This window comes from Sturnira hondurensis, unplaced genomic scaffold (genome assembly GCF_014824575.4).
Source record: "Sturnira hondurensis isolate 20B ecotype Veracruz unplaced genomic scaffold, ASM1482457v3 Scaffold0013475, whole genome shotgun sequence".
Lineage (NCBI taxonomy): Eukaryota > Metazoa > Chordata > Mammalia > Chiroptera > Phyllostomidae > Sturnira > Sturnira hondurensis.
In genome coordinates, this window is record NW_028086106.1 from 174,084 (window position 1) to 198,572 (window position 24,489).

A 24,489-nucleotide genomic window follows, 5' to 3' on the forward strand; every position below is an offset into this window, starting at 1 on the left:
CCACTAGCAGCAGCTGTCCTTCGTTTGCAGTTTGGCCTCTCCTAGGTACCTCCAAGCCCAGGACAAGTAGTAGCCATCTGAAAATCACTCTGTAGCTTGTGCTCAGTGGTTTCAGGCAGGACACAGACAGTGGCTAACCTTGCACCTCCTGGGAGGCCTCAGGCCAGTGCACCTGGACAGCTTTATTTATTTATTCAAGATTTTTTAAATGTATTTTTAGACAGAGGGGAAGGGAGGGAGAGAGGGGGAGAAACATCAATGTTGGTTGCACTCGTGCAGCCCCTACTGGGGACCTTGCGCACAACCCAGGCATGTGCTCTGACTGGGAATTGAACCAGCGACCCTTTGGTTCGGAGGCTGGCACTCAATCATTGAACTACACCAGCCAGGGCAGTGGACAGCTTTAGATCATGCCAATTATAACCTACCACCTCCATAAACAACACACTTGAGGGGCAGACTCAGTGAGTACCAAAGTTGCACTAAAGCAAATTCTTGTAGGGTCCATTTCTGCTGTGTGCAGCGCGTATGTTATTGTTGCAGCCAGTCCTGCAGCTGATTGGCCTGGGGGTCAATTTCTTTGACACCTATAACAATCAAAGCTCAACTGCAACAGAACAGTGCACACAGCCCACACAGGTTACACCTGGAGCACCCAACTTGGGTGACTGGGGAGGCTGTGCCACTGGGCCCTACAGGATACCTGTTTCACAAGGCCAAGTCTGGGAGATGTAGCAGTTCTACCTAATACATATAAACAAACACTGGGAAGCAGCCAAAATGAGGAGACAGAAACAGGTCCCAAATGAAAAACCTTGTGAAATCTCCAGAAAAAGAAATGAATGAAATGAAAGCAAACTACCAAATACAAAGTTCAGAAAAATGGTTATAAGTGTGCTGAAGGAACTTAGTAAGAACTTCAACAGCATGAAATAGAAACCATGAAAAAGAAACAGTCAGAAATAAATGATACAGTAACTGAAATTAAGAATAATGTATAGGGAATTAACAGTTGAGTAGATGAAGCCAAGAATCAAACAGTGATTTGGAATATAAGCAGAAAATACCCAATCAGAATAGCAAAAGGAAAAAATTAAAAATAATGAAGATAGGATAAGGAGGTCCTGGAAAAACTTCAAGTGTACCAACATTTGTATCATGGGTGCCAGAAGGAAAAGAGAGCAAGAAATTAAAAACTTATTTGAAAATGACTAAAAAATTCTTTAACCTGGTGAAGGAAGTAAGACATATAAGTCCAGGAAGCACAGATAGTCCCACACCAAGACATGTCATAATTAAAATGGCAAAAGTTAAAGACAGAATCTTAAAAATAGCAAGAGGAAAGGAGTTAGTTACCTACAAGGGAGCTCTCATTAAGACTGTCAGCTGACCTGGCTGGTGTAGCTCAGTGGATTGAGAGTGGGCCTGTGAGCCAAAGTGTCACCGGTTCAATTCCCAGTCAGGGCACATGCCTGGGTTTTGGGCCACCCAGGAGGGGACATGGGAGAGGCAACCACACATTGATGTTTCTCTCCCTCTCTTTCTCCATCCCTTCCCCTTTCTCTAAAAATAAATAAATAAAATCTTAAAATAAAAAAAAGAGTGCCAGCTGACTTCTCAACAGAAACTTTGCAGACCAGAAGGGAGTAGCAAGAAATAGGCAAAATGGTGAAAAGCAAGAACCTACAACCAAGATTACTCTACCCAGCAAGGATATATTTTAGAATTGAAAGACACATAAAGAGCTTACCTGATGAGAAAAAGCTGAAAGAGTTCATCACTACCAAACCAGTATTACATGAAATGTTAATTGGTCTTCTTTAAGACAAAAAGGAGATAAAAACATGAACAGTAAAATTGCAATAAGTGTATATCAGTAATTGAATCTAAAAAACAAATGAACAGCTAATACAGAAACAGACTCATAGGTACAGAGAACATTTTGACAATTGACAAATAGGGAGAGTGTGAGGGGATGGGTTGAAAAGGTGAAGGGATTAAGAAGTGTAAATTGGTTGTTACGGAATAGTCATGGGGATGTAAAGGACAGCATGGTGAGTATAAGTCAGTGATATTCTAATAACTGTATGGTGTTAGATGGGTACGAGATTTATCAGGGTGATCACTCAGTAAGTTGTGTAATGTCTAGTCGCTGCGTAACATAGCAGCTCTACCTAATACCTATATACAAACCTGAAACTAGTACAATAGTTTATGTCAACTAATTGAAAAATTAAAAATGATTAAAAGAATAAATGAACTCATAATCAGTCTTTCAGAGCCTTGCCAGTGGATACCTAGTTCAGTGGACACTTGCAGGAAATGCCATTGGCAGATTGAGGAATCTCTATGCTCAAGTCGTGTTTACAAACACCACTTGAGCATGTAATTCCCCTTCTGAACATGGATCTGTGTTGGAGCCTGAAGTGTTAATGAAAGGCAACTGCTGGGCCATCAGGCGCACTTACCATCTCCCAAGTGTTTTACTGCTTATGTATCTAAGAATTGTGTCTTAGCAAAATTGGAAACTGCCCCACACTGTGTTCACAGTGTACTTCAGGGTTCCTTGAAGTACAGAATTGAATAGTCAAAATTGAATATTAAGTCCAGGAATGGCAAGTATATCAACTACATATATTTAAAAAATCCACAGGAGAGTATATTATGGTAATTTCTTTGGTAAAACAATAAAATGCCCCTTTGATATATATCCATGGGATATATATCCAAATCCATGGGATTTGGTTAAAGTAGGGGCATGCCTGGGTGTGGAAAGGGACAAAAATAGCATTTGTTTTTGATCTGACAATGTTTTATTTTATACAGAGTATTTGAAAGTGGTTAATATATGTTTTCTTCCCATGTGTGAAGGTTACAGCTACGAGCGTGTGGATGGTTCTGTGAGAGGAGAAGAGAGATACCTGGCCATTAAGAACTTTGTTCAGCAGCCCATTTTTATATTTCTTCTGAGTACCAGAGCAGGTAAGTCAGGGCTTTATCATCCTTACACTTGGTGTCCATTTTTCTTTATTTCTCTAAAGGTTGAGGTCACTAACCCAAAAGTATAAAAAAGGGAGATTTAGGTAGTTGCCAAAAATTTATAAAGGTACTGGATCTGGCATGGTATTTCCTTTATATTCAGCCTATCTAAGCTGTCATGTCACCAAAGAAGTAAGGCTGAAGTCTGAGGTTGGTGAGGAATAATTCTAATCTGCTTTAAACATTGGCCTGGGATTGTCCCAGTATTCAATAATTTTGTGGAAAGTTTTATTCATAATTTAGTAGAGGTAGCTCTCCTCAGCCATGAATTTCCAAAATGAGCTAACAGCCTATCTCATTGGTGCTTATTCCTCTTCTCCATTAGTAGCTCTGAAATAGTGTAACAGGTTAATAAAAATGTAGGTTTTTTAAAAAATTGGGGTTATGGGGATGCAAGATGGCTGTGGAGTAGGTAGAAGCAGCACTTGCCTCTTGGTGCTAAACCAGATTTACAACTAAATTAGAGATCTGCCAGCCTGAATAACCAGCTGAGGACTAGCTGAACCAAGAGGTCTTATAGCCAAGAATTTACAAAAGAAGCCACATACAGACTAGTAGGAAGGACGGAGATGCAGGAAGGGCTGGCCCTAAACCTATGTGTGGCAATTGCTGGGATCCCCAGCCTAGAGCACCAAAGCCAAGAAGAGGAGCCTACATAATATCTGGCCGTGAAAATCAATGGGGATTTTGTACTCCAGCGATAGATGAGAGTCTGATAGAAACTCAAATACTCTCTTTATTAAAGAGCCAGCACTCAAAATCTCATTCTCAGCCACTTATCCAGTGCTCAGAGGAAAGGGAAGATGATTTAGAACAAATTGGAGTCATATAGAGAACTGTGTTTTGTGAGCCTAAGGAGAGACTTGGAGAGTCAGCCACCAAGTCCCTGTGCTGTGTCTCTATGCCATCTTCCATGCATTGAGCTTTACTATCCATACAGCACCAGCCTGTAGAGTATACTAACCCTGTGCCCCTGACTCCCAGTGGCCCCACCCTACAGAACTCATGCCCTGCAGAAAAGTCTGCTGCAGCTTGGGCGTAGTGTGCTTTGTCCTGGGGTGCAATTAATGAGATTCAGGCAAACCCAGGAGTTGTAAGAAACTTGGGCAGTCACTGAATTGTGTAGCTCTCAAATGGAGCCATTTCTCTACCCACTACGTGCCACTGGTGCTGCTCCCCCAAGAGGAGACCTGCTAACTCTGTCCTCCCAGTTCCCAGTGTTACTTCCCCACCAAGCTTACATCCTGCAGAAAAGTCTGCTCTCTGCCCCCAGCTAGGATATTTGGTGTGCTTTTTTTCTTGAGGAGCTCTTGTTGGAGATTTAGAGAGATACTGAGTTGTATGACTCTAGACTGGGGTCCATTCCCCCCCCACACATATGCTACTAGCTCCATCCATCCAACTCCTGGTGACCCTGTACTGCTGAGCTCATGTTCTGCAGAAAAGTCTGCTGGCTGCATCCATTCTGGACCTGTGGTGCACTTTTTCTTGGGAACCTCTGTTGGAGACTTGGACAGACACTTGAGTTTTGTGGTTTTGGAGTGGGAACTGTTACCCCTGCACATGTCATTGGCACTGTACCCCAACTGGAGACCCACTTGCCCTGGCCTCCTAACTACTGGTGGCCCTGCCCTAATGAGCTCACACCCTACAGAAATGTCTGCTGGATGCATCCAACCTGGATCTGCATGCTCTCTTTTTTGGGGAGCTCTGGTCAAAGAATTGGGCAGAGACTGAGTTGTATGGATCTGGAGTAAGTGCTACTCCCACTGTACTCTCTACCTCCTATCTTCCAGTGACTGACCAGAGTTGTCCCCAAACTGGAGATCCTTGGACGGGTCCTCCTGACTCCTGGTTTCTTCACCTTGCTGAACTTGTTTCTTGGGGAAGAGACTGTATGTTGCAGCCACCCTGAGCCCACCCTATAGGCTCTGTTCAGAAGGCTTTTGAGGAAGTCCAGGAAGCTTCGGGGTAGCAGAGTAGCCAGCAGGTGGAGGCAGTACTCAGGGTGCCTTGGGTATTTTATTGACCTGCCCCAAGGTCAGAGCTGGTGAAGGCAGACTGTGCTACTCAGCTTGATCCCTCCTACATGTACCCAGGTCTACCACAGGCAATCATAAACTAAGAATTGCTTGGTAGCTGCAGACAGGTAGCCCAAAACCAATTATAGGTAGTGTCTGACATTGATTTGCACTGGAGTCCCTCCCAAGAGTGGCCAGAACTAACAAAACAGGTGGTGGGCTTTGGACCACACAAGTGGCACACCTGGAGGGAAATCTTGACAGTCACTAGACCCTGCTGGGGCCAACTCTGCTGTTGGGGGAAGGGGAGCATCTGCATAGTGACTCATTATTGTGGACAGGGTCAGTCCTTACAGTCATCCAGACTAGGGTCAGCCCCACTCATGGAGAGGTCAACAGCAATTAGTTCAAAACTCAACTAAAATAGGAGCCCTCACCTAACCCACACAACAGACAGTCCTAGAACACCTAGCTTAGATGGTCTGGAAGATTGCACCACCAAGCCCCACAAGACATCTACTGTATAAGACCACCATATCGAGACTTCTGCCAAGATGGAGGCATAGATGGAAACACTGTGCCTTCTCCTACAACCAAGTTTGAATACAACAAAGGTTTGGAGAACAAAGACACAGCCAAAGAACAGAAAATTGAATTATACAGAAGTCCGACAACAACGAGCCATTCAACTGAGACCGGTAAGAGGGGCGGAGCCAGCAGTGGAGCAGGATCAGGCAGGAAAGATCCCCTGACCCAGGCACGGACCCAGTTGGGGTGCGGGACACACTGACCGCGGTCGCACATTTGAGTCGGACCGCGCAGGCCCCAGCCGGGTGAACCCAGTGGCGGAGGGCTCACTGCGGTCGCACATTCATGTGCAGTGGGACGAAACGCGCGGGCCCTGGTGAGGGTGGCGCCATTGCTCCTCGTTGACCCCGCCCCCACATACAGCGTCACAACCCAGCAACTGGGTTGCCCTGCTCTGGTGAACACCTAGGGCTCTGATCCTGCTAAGTAACAGGCACGAGCAGCCCAAAAGATGGCACAAGAACTCAAAGACCCAGAGCCGATAACACTAAGCAACCAGGAAATAGCCAGCCTCTCAGATGCACAGTTCAAGACACTGTTTATCAGGATGCTCACAGAACTGGTTGATTATAGTCACAAATTAGAGGAACACATGAAGGCTAAACTAATTGAAATGAAGGGAGATGCACAGGAAACCAATAGCGACAGAAAGGAAACTGGGACTCAAATCAATGGAATGGACCAGAAGGAAGAACAAAACATCCAACCAGAAAAGAATGAAGAAACAAGAATTCAAAAAAATGAGGAGAGGCTTAGGAACCTCCAGGACATCTGTAAACGTTCCAACATCTGGATTATAGGGGTACCAGAAGGGGGAAAGAAACAGCCACGAGTGGGAAACTTACTTGAACAAATAATAAAGGAGAACTTCCCCAGTCTGGCAAATGAAGTAGACTTCCAGGAAATCCAGGAAGCTCAGAGAGTCCCAAAGAAGTTGGACCCAAGAAGGAACACACCAAGGCACATCATCATTACATTAGCCAAGATTAAAATGAAGGAGAGGATCCTAGAAGCACCAAGAGATAAGGGGACAGTCACCTACAAAGGAGTTCCCATCAGACTGTCAGCGGATTTCTCAAAACAGACCTTAGAGGCAAGAAGGGGCTGGAAAGAAGTATTCCAAGTCATGAAATCCAAAGACCTACAGCCAAGACTGCTTTATCCAGCAAAGCTCTCATTTAGAATGGAAGGACAGATAAACTGCTTCTCAGATAAGGTCAAGTTCAAGGAGTTCATCATCACCAAGCCCTTATTATATGAAATGCTAAAGGGACTTATATAAGAAAAAAAAGATGAAAAATATGAACAGTGAAAGGTCAGCAAACTCACAGTTCTTAACAACCACACCTAAAACAAAAGCAAACCAAGAGGACAGCTAGATCAGGAGTGGAAACATAGAAATGGAGAACACATGGAGGGTTAGCAACAGGGGAGTGGGAGGAGGAGAATGGGGGAGAAGGTACAGAAAACAGCATAGACAGTAGGTAGAAAATAGATAGGGGGGAGGGCAAGAATAGTAGGGGAAATATAGAATCTAAAGAACTTGAGACACATGGTTATAAACTAAGGGGGAGAGAATGGTGGGGGAGGTGGTGTGCAGGGTGGAGGGGAATGAAGGGGGGGAATAGAACAACTGTAATGGTAGAATCAATAAAATATATATATTTTTTAAAAAAGACCACCATTTCAAGATTGTGAGACACAACAGATCTATCTAATAACACAAAGACAAAACAAAAAGGCAGATGAAATGGGTGATCAAGAGACATGATTCAAATGAAAGAAGTAGAGAAATACCCAGAAAAAGAAGTAAAAGAAATAGAGGCAAACACAGTACCAGATGCAGAGTATAAAACACTTGTAAAAATTCTCAGGGAACTTCAGGAAACAGTGAATGAACTCAATGAGAAATAAACAACAGTAATACAAGTATAGTAGGGAATTCTTAGCACTCCACTGACATCAATGAATAGATCATATGGAAGAAAAAAATTAACAAGGGAACAGTGGCCATAAATGACATTAGGCAAGATTAATTCAATTGATATTTTTGGAGCATTTCATCCCAAAGTAGCAGAATATACATTCTGGTCCAGTGCATATGGAACATTTTCTGGCATAGACAACGTGTTTGGACGTGAAACAAGTCTCAGTAAATTTCAGAAGGTTGATATTATACCAAGTATTTTCTCAGACCACAATGTTATGAAAGTAGAAATCAAATACAGGGAAAAACTGAACAAGCATACATACATATGGAGGCTAAATAATATCTTATTAAGCAATGAATGAATTAACAGTGAGATCGAGGGAGAAATCAGAAGTTACCATGAGACAAGTGAAAGAAAAACACAATGCCCAAAATTCTGTTGAACACAACAAAAGCAGTCCTAAAAAGAAAATTTGTTCTAATACTCACCTACCTCAAAAGGCAAGAAAAATCTCAAACAATCTAAGCTAACTCCTAAATGAGCTAGGAAAAGAACAGTAAAGCCCAAAGTGAATAGAAGGAATGAAATAATAAAGATCAGAACAGAAATAAAATACAGCCCCCAAAACAATTCTAAATATCAGTGAAACAAAGAGTTAGTTCTTTGAGAAGATAAACAAGATTCATAAACTTTTAACCAACTCATCAAGAAAGAAAATGAGAAGACCTAAATAAATCAGAAATGAAAATGGGAAAATAACAACTGACATCACAGAAATACAAAGGATTATAAGAAAATATGAACAACTAACTATATGCCAACATTTGGACAAAATGAAATAAAAAAATAAATTACTAGAAATACTCAGTGTTCCAAAAGTGAATCAAGAAGAAACAGAAAAAACTCTAAAACTCACTCCAAAAAATAACCCAAATGACTTGGACTGGATGGCTTCACAGGTAAATCTTACCAAACATTTCAAGGACTAACATCTATCCTTCTGAAACTATTCCAAAATTTTAGTAGAAAGGAAGACCCCCATCCCCAAGCTCATTGTACAAGGCTAGCATCGTCCTAATTCCAAACCCAGATAAGAACCTAACCATGGAAGAATATTATAGGCCCATATCCCTGATGGAAATAGATGCAGAAATTCTCAACAAAATACTAACAAATTGAATTCAGCAGAACATCAGAAATACCATACCCCATGATCAAGTGGGATTTATTCCAGGATGTAAGGTTTGTACAATATCTGTAAATCAGTTTACGTGATACACCACGTAAACGAAATAAAGGATAAAAATCATATGATTATATCAATACATGCAGAAAAAGCATTTTACAAATTTCGGCACCCATTTATGATAAAAAAACTTCAAGCAGTGTGGGAATAGAGGGAACATACTTCAACATAATAAAGGCTATGTATTGCAAACCCACAACTGAAATTATATTGCTTGGGGGAATAAACAGAACACTTCCTTTAAGTCAGGAGCAAGACAGGGATGTCCACTTTCACTGCTCTTATTCAACGTAGTACTGGAAGTCCTACCGACAGCAATTAGACAAGAAGAAATAAAGGCACCCAAATTGGAAAGGAAGAAATGAAACTCATTTGTGATTGAAATTATGTTGTATATAGAGAAACCTAAATATTTCACCAGCATCTTCTAGAAGTAATAAGTCAGTAAAGTAGCAGAATACAAAATTAATATTTAGAAATTGGTTCACCTTATACACCAATAATGAATTATAAGAAAGGGAAATTAAGAAGACAATCCGATTTATAATTGCATCAAAAAATAAAGTGCCTAGGAATAAATTTAACCAAGAAGGAAAAGATCTGCACTTAGAAAATTATAACATACTGAAAAAAGTAATTGAACAAGTTACAAATGAGCTGTGTTCATTGATAGGAAGAATTAACATCATTAAAATGTTTATAATACCAAAAGCAGTTTATAGATTCATTGTGAATCTCACCAATATACCTTTTGCCAAATGGATTAAATAGTCCAAAAATTTTGTAGAACCACAAAAAAACCCCCGAATAGCCATAGAAATCTTGAGAAAGAACAACATTGGAAGTATCACATTACCTGGTGTCAAACTATATTACAAGACCTTAGTAATCACAACAGCCTGAGAGTGGCATAAAACATAAAAATCAATGGAACAGAACAGAGAGCCTAGAAAGCAACCCATGCCTATATGGCCAATTAATATTTGACAGAGGAGGCAAGAACATGCAATGGGGTGAAGATGGTCTATTCAAAATTTGGTGCTGGGAAAATTAAACATATAAATGCAAAATAAACTAGACCACCTTCTTACAACACATACAAGAATAAACTCAAAATGGGTTAAAGACATCAATGTAAGACTTCAAACCATATAATTTCTTTTTTTAAAACTATATTTTATTGATTCTACCATTACAGTTGTTCTATTCCCCCCCTTCATTCCCCTCCACCCTGCACACCACCTCCCCCACCATTCTCTCCCCCTTAGTTTATAACCATGTGTCTCAAGTTCTTTAGATTCTATATTTCCCCTACTATTCTTGCCCTCCCCCCTATCTATTTTCTACCTACTGTCTATGCTGTTTTCTGTACCTTCTCCCCCATTCTCCTCCTCCCACTCCCCTGTTGCTAACCCTCCATGTGTTCTCCATTTCTATGTTTCCACTCCTGATCTAGCTGTCCTCTTGGTTTGCTTTTGTTTTAGGTGTGGTTGTTAAGAACTGTGAGTTTGCTGACCTTTCACTGTTCATATTTTTCATCTTTTTTTTCTTATATAAGTCCCTTTAGCATTTCATATAATAAGGGCTTGGTGATGATGAACTCCTTGAACTTGACCTTATCTGAGAAGCAGTTTATCTGTCCTTCCATTCTAAATGAGAGCTTTGCTGGATAAAGCAGTCTTGGCTGTAGGTCTTTGGATTTCATGACTTGGAATACTTCTTTCCAGCCCCTTCTTGCCTGTAAGGTCTCTTTTGAGAAATCCGCTGACAGTCTGATGGGAACTCCTTTGTAGATGACTGTCCCCTTATCCCTTGCTGCTTCTAGGATTCTCTCCTTCATTTTAATCTTGGCTAATGTAATGATGATGTGCCTTGGTGTGTTCCTTCTTGGGTCCAACTTCTTTGGGACTCTCTGAGCTTCTTGGATTTCCTGGAAGTCTATTTCCTTTGCTAGACTGGGGAAGTTCTCCTTTATTATTTGTTCAAGTAAGTGTTCCACTCGTGGCTGTTTCTTTCCCCATCTGGTACCCCTATAATCCGGATTTTGGAATGTTTACAGATGTCCTGGAGGTTCCTAAGCCTCTCCTCATTTTTTTGAATTCTTGTTTCTTCATTCTTTTTTGGTTGGATGTTTTGTTCTTCCTTCTGGTCCATTCCATTGATTTGAGTCCCAGTTTCCTTTCCATCACTATTGGTTTCCTGTGCATCTCCCTTCATTTCAATTAGTTTAGCCTTCATGTGTTCCTCTAATTTGTGACTATAATCAACCAGTTCTGTGAGCATCCTGATAAACAGTGTCTTGAACTGTGCATCTGAGAGGCTGGCTATTTCCTGGTTGCTTAGTGTTATCGGCTCTGGGGCTTTGAGTTCTTCTTGCGCCATCTTTTGGGCTGTTCGTGCCTGTTACTTAGCAGGATCGGAACCCTAGGTGTTCACCAGAGCAGGGCAACCCAGTTGCTGGGTTGTGACGCTGTATGTGGGGGCGGGGTCAAAGAGGAGCAATGGCGTCCCATCTGCCGCCTCCCGCTGCCGCAGCTGCCACTGTCACCGGGGCCCTCGAGTTTTGTCCCACTGTACTCGAGTGTGTCGCTGCCATCAGCCCTCCACCACTGGGCTTGCCATCCAGGGCCCGCGTGGTCCATCTCACTGTGCGCGAATATGGGACCACAATCAGTCTGCCCCACACCCTGACTGGGTCCGGGCCACCCTCGCGCCCAGGTCGGGGGAATCCTTCCTGCCTGACCCTGCTCCACTGCTGGCTCTGCCTCTCTTACTGTCCCGGTTGAACGGTTCGTTGTCGGACTTCTGTATAATTCAATTTTGTGTTCTTTGGCTGTGTCTTTGTTCTCCAAACCTTTGTTATATTCATACTTGGTTGTAGGAGAAGGCACAGTGTTTCCACCTATGCCTCCATCTTGGCGGAAGTCTCTGAAACCATATAATTTTTTGAAGAAAATATTGGCAGTAATATCTCGGACATTGCTTACAGCAATATTTGATATATCTACTCATACAAGGGAAAATCAAGAAAAAAGTAAATGAGACTACACCAAACTAAAAATTTATTTCAGGGCAAAAAAAACCATCAAGAAAACAAGACCATCTATGGAATGGGAGGAGATATTATCCCATGATACCATCTCTAGTGTGTCTGATAAGGGGTTCATATCCAGAATTTATTAAGAACTCAGAGAACTTAACACCAGACAACCCAGTTAACCCTATTAAAAGTGGTCAGAAGGCCTGAATAGACCCTTTCCCAAGTAAGATATACGGATGGCCAATAGACTTATGAAAAGTTGCTGAACATCACTAGTTGTCAGAGAAATGCAAGTAAAAAATCGCAATTTGGGCGATTTCCATCCCCTCACACCTTTTGGGCTGGCTGGCATCAAAATATCAAGAAGTGTTGTGGTAGATGTGGAGAAAAGGGAACCTTCATGTACTGTTGTTGGGAATGTAGTTGATGCATCAATGGTGGAAAGAGGTGTGGAGTTACCTCAAAAAACTTAATCGTAGAGCTGCCTTATGATCCAGTGATTACCCTATGAGGATAAAACTGAAGAAAGCTAAAACTCAAAAAAAAAAACCCCCAGAAACCCCGCAAATAAATAAATAAATAAATAAATAAATAAATATGCCTTATGTTCATTGCAGCATTGTTTACAGTAGCCAATATTTCGAACCAATGTAGTTATCTACTGATAGTTGAGTAGGTTGAAAAACTGTGGTACATTTATACAGTGGAATGATATTCAGCCTAAAAAAGGATGAAATCTAATATCTGTGACAGCGTGAGTGGATTTGGAGGGTATTATGGTAAGTGAAATCAGATAGAGAAAGATAAATGCCATATGATTTCACTTCTGCGTGGAATCTAATGAACAAAATTGGCAGACAAAATAGAAAAGAACTCAAAGATACAAAGGACAGAATGAGAGTTGTAAGAGGGTAGGCAGCTTGGGAGTTTCGGTGAAAAAGGTTAAAGGATTAAGTACAAATTGGTAATTACCAGTCACTCATAGGGAGATTACAGCATAGGGCATATAGTTGATAATATTGTAATAAGTATTTATGGTATCAGTTGGGGTATGGGTACTTGAAACATTGGTGGTTTCACTCTGTAAAGTACAAGTTCTTCTAACCAGTGTGCTATACATATGAAAGTAATACACAATAATGTTGAATGTAAACTAATTTTAAAAAGATTTAGACTATAGACAGTGCAAGATGGTAGAGCAGAGGGTAGATTGCACACTTCTCCAGCACCAGCCTGGAATTAAAACTAAAGAGGGGAATAGTCACCTGAAATGGACCAAACACCATCTAAAAAGGAGACTTAACTACCTCGAGAACAGAAGGAAGAGCAGGCTCAATTAAGAGCCTAGCTCCATTCACCTGGGTGGTGGTCTGAGGTGGTAGCAAGGCTGCGGGATCTTCCCCTTAAGAGGAGGGAAACCAGATCCACAAATGGGGCCACCAGGCCCAGAATGTGACAGTGCGAAGATCAGCTGACCCCCCAGCATCCAGCAGGGAAAGGCTTCAGGGTTTTTCTCTGCTGGGGAAAACTGAAACCTGCTGGAGACAAAGTCACTAATTTTTTCCTTTAACTCTTTTTTTAAAATATATATTTTATTGATTATGCCATTACAGTTGTCCCATTCCCCCCTTCACTCCCCTCCACCCTGCACACCCCTCCCCCACCATTCCCCCGCTTTTGTTCATGTCAGTGTGTCACAAGTTCTTTAGATTCTGTATTTCCCATACTATTCCTGACCTCCCCCCTGTCTATTTTCTACCTACCATCTATGCTATTTATTCTCTGTACCTTCTCTGTACCTTCTCCCCCCCTCTCCTCCTCCCACTCCCCTGTTGCTAACCCTCCATGTGTTCTCCATTTCTATGGTTCTGCTCCCGATCTATTCTTCTCAGTTTGCTTTTGTTTTAGGTGTGGTTTTTAATAACTGTGAGTTTCCTGTTCTTTTACTGTTCCTATTTTTTATCTTCTTTTTCTTAGATAAGTCCCTTGAACATTTCATATAATAAGGGCTTGGTGATGATGAACTCCTTGAATTTGATCTTATCTGAGAAGCACTTTACCTGCCCTTTCATTCTAAATGAGAGCTTTGCTGGATAGAGCAATCTTGGCTGTAGGTCTTTGGATTTCATGCCTTGGAATACTTCTTTCCAGCCCCTTCTTGCCTATAAGGTATCTTTTGAGAAATCAGCTGATAGTCTGATGGGCACTCCTTTGTAGGTGACTGTCCCCTTATCTCTTGATGTTTCTAGAATTCTCTCCATTGTAATCTCAGCTAATGTAATTATGATGTGCCTTGGTGTGTTCCTTCTTGGATCCAACTTCTTTGGGACTCTCTGAGCTTCCTTGAAGTGTATTTCCTTTGCCAGACTGGGGAAGTTCTCCTTTATTATTTGTTCAAATAAGTTTTCCACTTGTGGCTATTCCTCTTCCCCTTCTTGTACCCCTATAATTCGGATATTGGAGTGTTTCAAGATGTCCTGGAGGTTCCTAAGCCTCTCCTCAGTTTTTTTGAAATCTTGTTTCTTCCTTTTTTTCTGTTTGGTTGTTTCTTTCTTCCTTCTGGTCCACTCCCTTGATTTGAGTCCCAGTTTCCTTCCCATCACTATTGGTTTTCTGTGCAGTTCCCTCATTTCAGTCAGTTTAGCCTTCATATGTTCCTCTAATTTGTGGCTAAAATCAACTGAGCATCCTGATCACCAGTGTTTTGTACTGTGCATCTGAAAGATTGGCTGTTTTTTGGTTGCTTAGAATTATAGCCTCTGGGGCTTTGAATTCTTCTTGAGCCATGTTTTGGTCTGCTCACACCTGTTATGTATGAGGGGCAGAGTCTTAGGTGTTCATCAGGGCGGGGTCATGCAGTTGTAGGGTTGTCATGCTGTATGTGGGGACGGGGTCAGAGAGGGGGGAAAATGGTGCTTTGCTCTGCTTTGCTCTGCTCCGCTCTCTCTCAAATTTCTGACCCCTCTGGAGATTCCCACAAGCAAATTTGGCCCCTCTGGTGCTGGTTCCCAGGTGTGTAGGCGTGTGTACTCTCTAGGACCCTGTGGGTCTCTCCAACATACTCTCTGTGAGCCTGGGACCCTCTCCTCGCCCCTCAACTCCAAGAAATTCCAGTTGGTGCTTTCAGGCTCTAATTCCCATTGTTGGGGCCCTAACCCGAGGCATCTGTCTCACTGTTCGCTCCTTCACTTGTTTTATCTGCACGTGAATGTGTGACCACTGTTAGCCAGCCGCCATGCGCCCTCACTGGGTTCTCCCATTGCCACCCAACACCTGGGATCCACCAACCGCCTCCGCCTCTGCTCCTGGGTCGGTCCGATCGAACGATCTTTCCAGCCCTACCCTGTTCTGCCGCTGACTCCGCCCCTTTTACCGGTCTGGCTCGGTGGTTTGTTGTTGTTGGACTTATGTACTGTTCAATTTTCACTGTTTTGGCTGCGTTTTTGTTTCTAAAACTTAGCTGTCTTTAAATTTAGTTGTGGGACGGGGGCATAGTGTTTCCACCTACGTCTCCATCTTGGCTTGAAGTCCTCCTTTGACTCTTAAAGGGGCCAAAACACAGATTTTGTGTTCACAACCAGTCACCTGGGCTCCAGTAAGGGCAAGGCAGCATGAAGTGCAGTTGTGCTAGGAGAGTCTAGACAGGGAGAGCCTGGGGAGAGATGTGGGTGAGTAGCTATAGGGCTTTTGGTGCTGGAATATACCTGGATTCTACAACAGCCATTTTTCTTGAGAAGAGCAAGTCCCTCCCTAGGGGAAAGGAATTACCATACCTTGTGTTGTACTACTCCCTGTAGAATCCTGCATCTTTTTTTTTAAAAAAATTTAGTTTGTTAAGTTTTTTGTTTTGTGTGAATTTACTTTTATTCTTTTTTTCCCTCTTATCCTACATCTTAACACCTGCTGAGAAGGCAGCAATATCCACATGCTCAGGGTGTCAGAGACTAGGTGTAGGGCACAGCCATGCCATACACTCTCCTAGGATACTAACTAGTGCTTCCCCCTCATGGGAGAGACATAGAAACACTCTTCTTGTTTCCAGAAGACCCAAAACATGGACTCTGGATGCCTCACCCATTAGCCCCCTAGGGGCTCCACCCTGCTAAGTACAGGGAAATAAATTTGAAGAGACCTAGACTACTGGTTCAATGGTAGAGATCACACTCATCATCTTCCCTGATATCTGAAACTCACCTGCCACAGGAGATCCAGTAGTCTCTTCTCCCAAATCCCTCCAGAAACCGTCTCAGAAACAGTTGGGTTTATAGCTAATCTGAGGCTGACAACAGGAGAGCAGATAGAGACAGACAGACAGGTTGATTTGGTGATGACTTGGGTTGTTTGCTGGACCCAGTGGTGATAAAATGAAGCTCTATTGAGCAGTTTGGCCCATCCTGGGCACAGTTAAGCCAGAATAATAAACCATAAACTGTGTGTCTCTTGTAGCTTTGAGCAGGCTGCTGAGGCCTAGACTTGGACAGCACCTGATACTCGCTTACATCAGCCTCACAGACATTAGAGCCGTATCCGAAGGGAGAGCCCAGCAGGCAAGCACTGAACTCTGCTGAATTTCTCACTGAGTTATTTTTAATTATTTTCATTATGTTTTCTTTTTCATGGACTTGTTACATTTTTTCCTTTTTCTTCTATTTTTGAATATATTTTTTCATATACTTATTTTACCCTTCCCTTTGGTTAACCCATTTTCCTCTTCTTCCTTTTTTTAAATTTTTTGTTACTCTTCCTCTTTCTCTGTCCCTTTGTCCCATTTTTCTCTTTCAGTTTGTTAGTAGTATTAATTCTCATCACTTTTCTCCTTTCATAATCACTTTCTTTCTCTTGGTCTTCTCTAATTCTGTTTATTTTTTTCTTCCCTTTTCTGTTCCATTTCTCTTCCCATTTTTATTCTTTGCTCTTTTGTCATTGATATTGCTATTGTAGTTAGGATGGGGTTTCTGGTTTGGCTTATGTTTTTTATGTCATTTTTTTTCATTCTGTCAGCCAGCTGCACAGCAGCATGGCAGGGTATAATCTCACAGCCAGCCAACCAAAGGGGACATACAACAACATTCAGGGCCCAAATATAACAGGAGTTCGACATAATCCACACAAAGAGCATTCCTAGAATATCTAGATCAAGAGATCAATGAGACTGCACTCCTGCATACCATGGGACTACCACCACATAAGGCTACCACACAAGACAGAGAATCAAAGCATATCTATCTGATACATAGAAACAAATAAAAGGAAATGGCTAAAATGGGGAGTCAAAGAAACAATTTCCAAATGAAAGAAAAGAAGGGATTCCCAGAAAAAGAGCTAAAATTGAAGCAAGCAAATTATCAGACACAGAGTTCAAAGTAATGGTTATAAGGATGCTCAAAGAACTTCAAGAGAACTGCATCAGCATGAAAAAGGACATAGAAGCTATAAATAAGATACAGTTGGAAATTAAGGATGCAATGCATAAAATGAAGAGTACACTAGAAGAAATTAAAAACAGGCTAGATGAAGCCAAGGATAGAGTCAGCAATTTAGACGATACTATACAAAAAACATCCAGTCGCAAAAACAAAAAAAGACTTGAAAAGAATGAGAGTTTAAGGGAGCTTTGAGACAACATGAAATGTATCAGTACTAGTTCATAGGGATAGCAGGAGAAGAAAGGAAATAAGGGACAGGAAACCTGTTTGAAGAAGTAATGACAAAAGTTCCCTAACCTGGTGAACAAAATAGTCACACAAGTTCAGGAAGCACAGAAAATCCCAAGGAAGATGAACCCAGAGAGTCCTATACCAAGGTATATCACAATTAAAGTGGCAAAGTTTAAAGATAAGAGAGAATCTTAAAAACAGTGAGAGAAATAGTGGGTTCACTGCAAGAGTTAAGGATGATAAGGATGTCAGCTGAGTTTTCAACAGAAACACTAAAGGCCAGAAGGAATTGCATGAAATATTCCAGGTAATGAAGAGGAGCATATGCGATGAAAATCTCCCTATCCGGCAAGGCTCTTATTTTAAAATGGAAGGTGAAATAAAGAGCTACCCAAACAAAACAGAACAAAAATTTTAAAAGGCTGAAGGAGTATATTAAAACCAAACTAACACTGTAAGAGATGCTAAAGGGACAGCTTTAAGATGAAGTAGAAATAGAGGAATACAGGTACAAAGGAAAAAAATGTCCATGAATCATAACCTTAAATGTAAAAGTACTAAATGGCTCAATAAAAGACATAGGGTAGCTGAAGGGATAGGAAAACACAATCCACGTGTATGCCATCTACAAGAGACCTACTTCAATACAAAAGCTGCACACAGGCTGAAATCAAAATATTTTTTCATGCAAATGCAGATGGAAAAAGCTGGGGTAGCAATACTTCTGTCTGACAAAATAGACTTCAAAAATAAAGGTCATAATAAATACAAAAAAAGATCCCTACATAATACTTATAAGTTCAGTCCAACAAGAAGACATAACCCTTGTAAACATACACTCATCCAATATAGGATAACCTAAATATGTAAAGAAAATCTGGAGCTCTTTAATAAGGGTATTGACAGCAATATAGTTATAGTGGGGGATTTTAGCACCCCACTTGCAACAGTGGACATACAGTATGACAAAATAACACTGTAGTGGCATTAAAGAACACTGTGTCAAATGGATTTAATTGATATCTATAGAACATTTCATCCCAAAGAAGCAAAACACACATTCTTCTCAGATGTACATAAATCATTTCCAAAGATGGACCACATGGTAGGACACAAAATAAGTCTTCAGTAATTCAAGGAAGTTGAAATCATATGAGGCATTTTCTTGGATCACAATGGCCTGAAACTGAAGTTAACCTGAAGGAAAAAAACCAAGACATTCCAATGTATGGAGGCTAAATAACATGTTATTAAATAATGGTTTAACAGTATGATCAAGGAGGAAATCAAAAAGTATCTGAGAACATGAAAATGAACACACAACAACCTAAAACTTATGGGACACAATGAAAGCAGTACTGAGAGGGAAGCATACCAGCATACCTAAAGATGACAAAAGAAAAATCTCAAACAATCTTAACTCTATAATAACAAGAGGAACAACGACAAACAAAGCCCAGAGCGACTAGAAGGAAGGGAATAATTAAGGTCACAGCAAAAATAAATGACATAGAGACTAAAAAAAGACAATTCAAAAGATCAGCAAATCCAGGAGCTGGTTCTTTGAAAAGATGAACAAAATTGGCAAATGTTTTACCAGACTCATCAAGAAAAAAAGTGGATCCAAGTAAATCAAATCAGAAATGAATGGGAAAAAGTAACAAATGATATAACAGAAATTCAAGGATTATAAGAAATTATTATGAACAACTCTATACCAAGAAATTGGATGACCTGGGCAAAAAGGATAAATTTGTAGAAATATACAATCTTCTAAAACTGAATCAGAAAAGCCAGAAGACCTGAATAGATAACAATGAAATTGAAGCAGTAATCAAAAAACTCACAGCACCCAAAAACCCTGGACCAGATCAGTTTGCAGGCAAATTTTACCATTCATTCAAAGAAGAGCTAACACCTATCCTCAAACTGTTGCAAAGAATTGAATAAGAGGGAAGATTCCCCAGCTCTTTTTATGAGGCCATATTGTCCTAATTCCAAAACCAGGCAAAGGCACAACAAAGAAAGAAAATTACAGGCTAATATATCTGATGAGCATAGATGCTAAAATCCTCAACAAAATATTACCAAACTGGACCCAACAGTAAATCAAAGAAATCATACATCATGATCTATTGGGATTTATTCTAAGGATGCATGGATAGTATAATATCTACAAATCAATAAATGTGGTACATCACAAAATGAAAGACAAAAATCACAGGATCATATCAATAGATGCAGAAGCTTTCAATAAGGTACAACAGCCATTTATGATAAATACATTCAGTAAAGTGGGAATAAAGGGAGATTTATGGCCATAAACCTCAACATAATAAGGCCATATATGAAAAATCCTACTGCCAACAGCATACTCAATGGACAAAAACTAAAAGTGTTTCCATGACCATCAGGAACAAGGCAGAGATGTCCACTTTCCCCAATCTTATTCCACATAGTACTGGAAGTCCTAGCCACAGTGATTGGATAGGAAGAAATAAAAGGCATCTAAATTTGAAAGAAGGAAGTAAAACCTTTATCATTTGCAGTCACCATGATATCGTTCATAGAAAACCGTATAGGCTCCACCAAAACACTGCTTGTCCAGAGAAATGAATTTGGTAAAGTAGCAAGATACAAAGTCAAATTGCAGAAATTGGTGGCATTTTTATATACCAATAGTTATCTAACAGAGAAACTAAGAAAACAATCCCATTTACTATTGCAACAAAAATAGTAAAGTATCTAGGAATAAATTTAACCAAGAAGGTAACAGACCTGTACTTGGGAAATCTTAGGACACTGAAGAAAAAAAATGAAGACGCACATAAGTGGAAAAAGTGTACCATATTCATGGGTTGGAATAATTAACATCATTAAAATATCCATAGTACCAAAAGCAATCTGTACATTCAGTGCAATTTCTATTGAGATATCAATGTCAAATATTGCAGAACTAGAAGACATATTTCAAAAATTTATATGGAATCAAAAAGACCTCTAACAGCCTCAGCAATCTAGGTAAAGAAGGACAAAGTAGGAGGGATCAGAATACCTGATACTAAACTATACTACAAGGCCCCTGTAATCAAAACAGTGTGGTACTGGCATAAGAACAGACACATAAATTAATGGAACAGAATAGAGAGCCCAGAAATAAACCCACATCTTTATGGTCAGTTAATATTTGACAAAGGAGGCAAGAGCATACAATGGAGTAGAGATGGTCTCTTCAATAAGTGGTGTTGGGAGAATGAGACTGATGCATGCAAAACTAGTCTACCATTTTATACACGAGAATAAACTCAAAAGATTTAGATATAAGTCATGATACCATCAAAGTCCTAGAGGAAAACACAGGTGGTAAAATTTCATATATCTTGAGTAACAATATTTTTGCTGATATCTCCCCTTGGGTAAGGGAAATAAAGGAAAAATAAACAAATGGGATTACATCAAGTTAAAAAGCTTCTGTATAGCTAAAGAAACTAATGTCAAAATGAAAAGGGAACTGACTGCATGGAATAACATACTTACTTGCCAGTGATACATCAGACAAGGGTTTAATCTCCAAAATATACAAAGAGCTTATACAACTCAACACCAGAAAGACAGTCCAAATAATAAATGGGCAAAGAACCTGAATAAACACACCTCCAAGGAGAACATACAGATGGCCCTTAGACGTATGAAAAAATGCTCAAAATCACTAGTGACCAGAGAGATGCAAATTAAAACTCAAATGATATACCTCCTACCTGTCAAAATGGCTGTCATTAATAAATCAAACAACAGGTGCTGGCGAGGATGTGGAGAAAAGGTAGGAATGCAGACCAGTGTAGCCACTGTGGAAAACTATGAATTTCCTCAAACAACTAAAAATGGAACTACCTTTTGACCCAGCAATTTCAATACTTGGAATATACTTAAAGAGTCCCAAAACACCAATTCAGAATTTATGAATCCCAGTTTTCATAGCCGTGGTTTTTATAGTAGCCAAGATTTGGAGGCAGCCTAAGTGCTCTTTAGTAGGTGAGTCGATTAAAAAACAAAAAGGTGGTACATCTGTACAATGGAAAGAGGCAGTTCACAGCAGAGAGTTCCTACCTTTTGTGACCACGTGGATGGAACTGGTGACTTACGCTAAGTGAAATAAGCCAGTCAATGTAAGACATATACCATATGATCTCATAAGAGCAATGTAATGAACAAAGTAAACTAATGAGCAAAATAGAACCAGAGGCATAGAATCATGGAACAGACTGACAACTGTAAGAGAGGAGGTGGGGGGAGGTCGGGACTGATTGGAAGAAGGTGAAGAGATTTGTCAAACTTCATGTGTGAAGGACCCATGGACATGGACAATGTGGGATTGACTGGGAGTGGGTGCAAATAAAATAAAAATTAAAAAATTAAATGTTTATAATGAAATTGCCAGGTCTTTAGAATTATTTATAAAATTGTCTTTATGACCGAAGTCATTGATACTACGTATGACACATGTATTGCTTTAGCAATTAGAGAATGCTTTCATTATATTGTTAAATCATTTGAAATTTCTTCCTGGAAATTATTCTCACATCATGGAGTAAATAGACCTCAAATTATTTTTGAACTGATAGACTCTTAGTTTCATTATCTCTCTTTTTTTTTTGTAGATCTAAATCTTGATGCAGCCCTGGCTGGTGTAGCTCAGGAGATTGAGCGCGGGCTGCGAACCACACGATCGCAGTTCGATTCCCAGTCAGGGCACATGCCTGGGTTGCAGGCCAGTTCCCAGCAGGGGACTCAAAAGAAGCAACCATACATTGATATTTCTCTCCTTCTCTCCTTCCTTTCCTCTCTAAAGATAAATAAATAAAATCTTTAAAAAAAAATCTTGATGCAATAGATGCAGGAAAACTAAAGCAATATGTATCCTCTATTATAGGGAGATCAATATCTATCTTTATAAAAATGGAGTTTGGCTGTTAATTAGAAAGCATTTATTAAGTGTCTAGTACTTTAAAAGTGCTAACACTTTAAAAGAAGTGTTAGATATAATTCTTGACTGTAAGGAGATTGTTTCACCTGTGTAAGTATATTCTCTGTGTTTCAAAAGATATAACCAGATTTATTTGGCTTCACTCTTCCAAAGTTACATATTGCGTTTTGAATCTTTGCCATGCATTCGTGTCATCATTGTCTCAGGGGTAGTCTTGGTCGAAACTGTCAGGATCATGGAAACATAACTTTGGTGTTGGGAACAGAGCTCTGTTTATGCCTTAGTAGTTTTATTTATCTTTATATTCTGAGAGTAGCATTATGTTTGCAATGTGTAAAATTAAGAAGAAAGAGATCTCTTTATTTCGGTTAATCTTCTTAGAGTACTCAGAATCAGTTAAAACAGAGTTCTCAGGAGCCGAAGCAGTCCCAGGTATGATCCTTTTCCAAATACTGTCGTGTTTGCTATCACTTTCTAGCTGTAGATTTACAGTATTATCATTTATTCAACAGGTTTTCCTCTAACTTTCAAATATTTTTGTGTTTGAGTCATATTGCCACCAGATGGCAGATAGCTCAGAAACATGTCCCAAATATGGAGATAAGCTTATTTATCAAAGATCATGTACAACTTTTATTATTATTTTTTTTTAAGATTTTATTTATTTATTTATCTTTACAGGGGAAGGAGAGAGGGAGAGAAACATCAATGTATGGTTGCCTTTTGTGCGTCCCCTGCTGGGATTTGGCCTGCAGGGAACTGGACTACAACCCAGGCATGTGCCCTGACTGGGAATCGAACCTCGATCCTCTGGTTCGCAGGCCCGCGCTCAATCCACTGATTGAGTTGTACATGGCACCAGCCAGGGCGCCATGTACAACTTTTAAATGAAGAAGAGCTGAACTTAGACAACATTAACCCAAGAATAAGGTTATTTTTGTGGAGAACACTTTAATGAAATAAGTGCCTGGGAAATATGGTATAATGGGTAAAAGCATAGGTTCTGGAGCCAGATGATGTGGGATTGAATCTTGGCTCTCACTTTCTTAGTGTGCAACTTCTGATTAAGTCCCTTAACTTTTCTGTGCTTCCATTTCAACATCTATAAAATGAGGATAGTAATAGTAACTACTCATAGGGTGTTTGTAAGGATTAAAGGAATTAATGTATGTAAATTGCTTAGATGATTGCCTGGCAAGTAGTAAGCTGGCATTATAAGGTACAATATAACAGCTCTTGGTAATCAGTCTTTATTATCTCTTTATTCCAACTTTATTTTATTTGAAGGCTTTAATTAGAATGTTCCTGCCTGACTTGTTTTGAGATCCAGCATAGAGTTCATAGCCAGTCTCAAAGTTAGTTGTCAGTTCAGTCTCTTGGAACAAACATGTATATTTTAGGCTTACTTGTTTCAGCAGTGAGCTATAACAACCCTGGCCATCAGAAGTCCCTTTTGTACTTGTTTCCACACTAGTTGAAGAGAAGGCTGTAATTTGTCTTCATGGTGCTTTTAATTAATTCTCATAGTCAAGGAGCCCTTTTCCAGCAGCACTGAAGACAGACCAGAAAGCTGTCCATGGAATATTCTTATCCTGAGGTTAGCTTTGTTATTTTTTTCTTTAATTAATGTGGAAGCAAGTACAGAGGGACATATTTCCTGCTCTGCTTAGGAGTCTAATAAATGTCATCCCCTCTTCTCATTAGCTTATGTCAGAGATCTTGGTTATAACTTGCAATGGATGTTAAGAACTGTTCTTTTAACAGTGTCCACAGCAGAAGAGCTCTCTCATGTTTAAAACTTTTCTGAAAGAGCATTCCGTCCTTTTCCACAGACTGTTCTAAGTGAACAGATCAAGATTTTTAAACAAGAGCCCTGGCTAGTGTAGCTCAGTGGATTGAGCACGGGCCTGCGAACCAGATGATTGCGGTTTGATTCCCAGTCAGGGCACATGCCTGGGTTGCAGGCCAGTTCCTGGCAGGGGA

General features: G+C 40.3%; 1 protein-coding gene across 4 annotated transcripts in view; it reads left to right on the plus strand.

Annotated features, from left to right (window-relative positions):
- CHD1L (chromodomain helicase DNA binding protein 1 like) overlaps nucleotides 1-24,489 on the plus strand; it is a 111,221-nt gene that overhangs the window by 54,960 nt on the left and 31,772 nt on the right. For 3 of the 4 annotated variants that reach the window (XM_037061622.1, XM_037061625.1, XM_037061626.1), the window contains exon 12: nucleotides 2,872-2,982. The exons of the other annotated variant lie outside the window; for it this stretch is intronic. In XM_037061622.1, coding sequence (XP_036917517.1) covers nucleotides 2,872-2,982 — 111 coding nt within the window. The remainder of the gene's footprint in view (nucleotides 1-2,871; nucleotides 2,983-24,489) is intronic. 4 annotated transcript variants of the gene reach the window in all.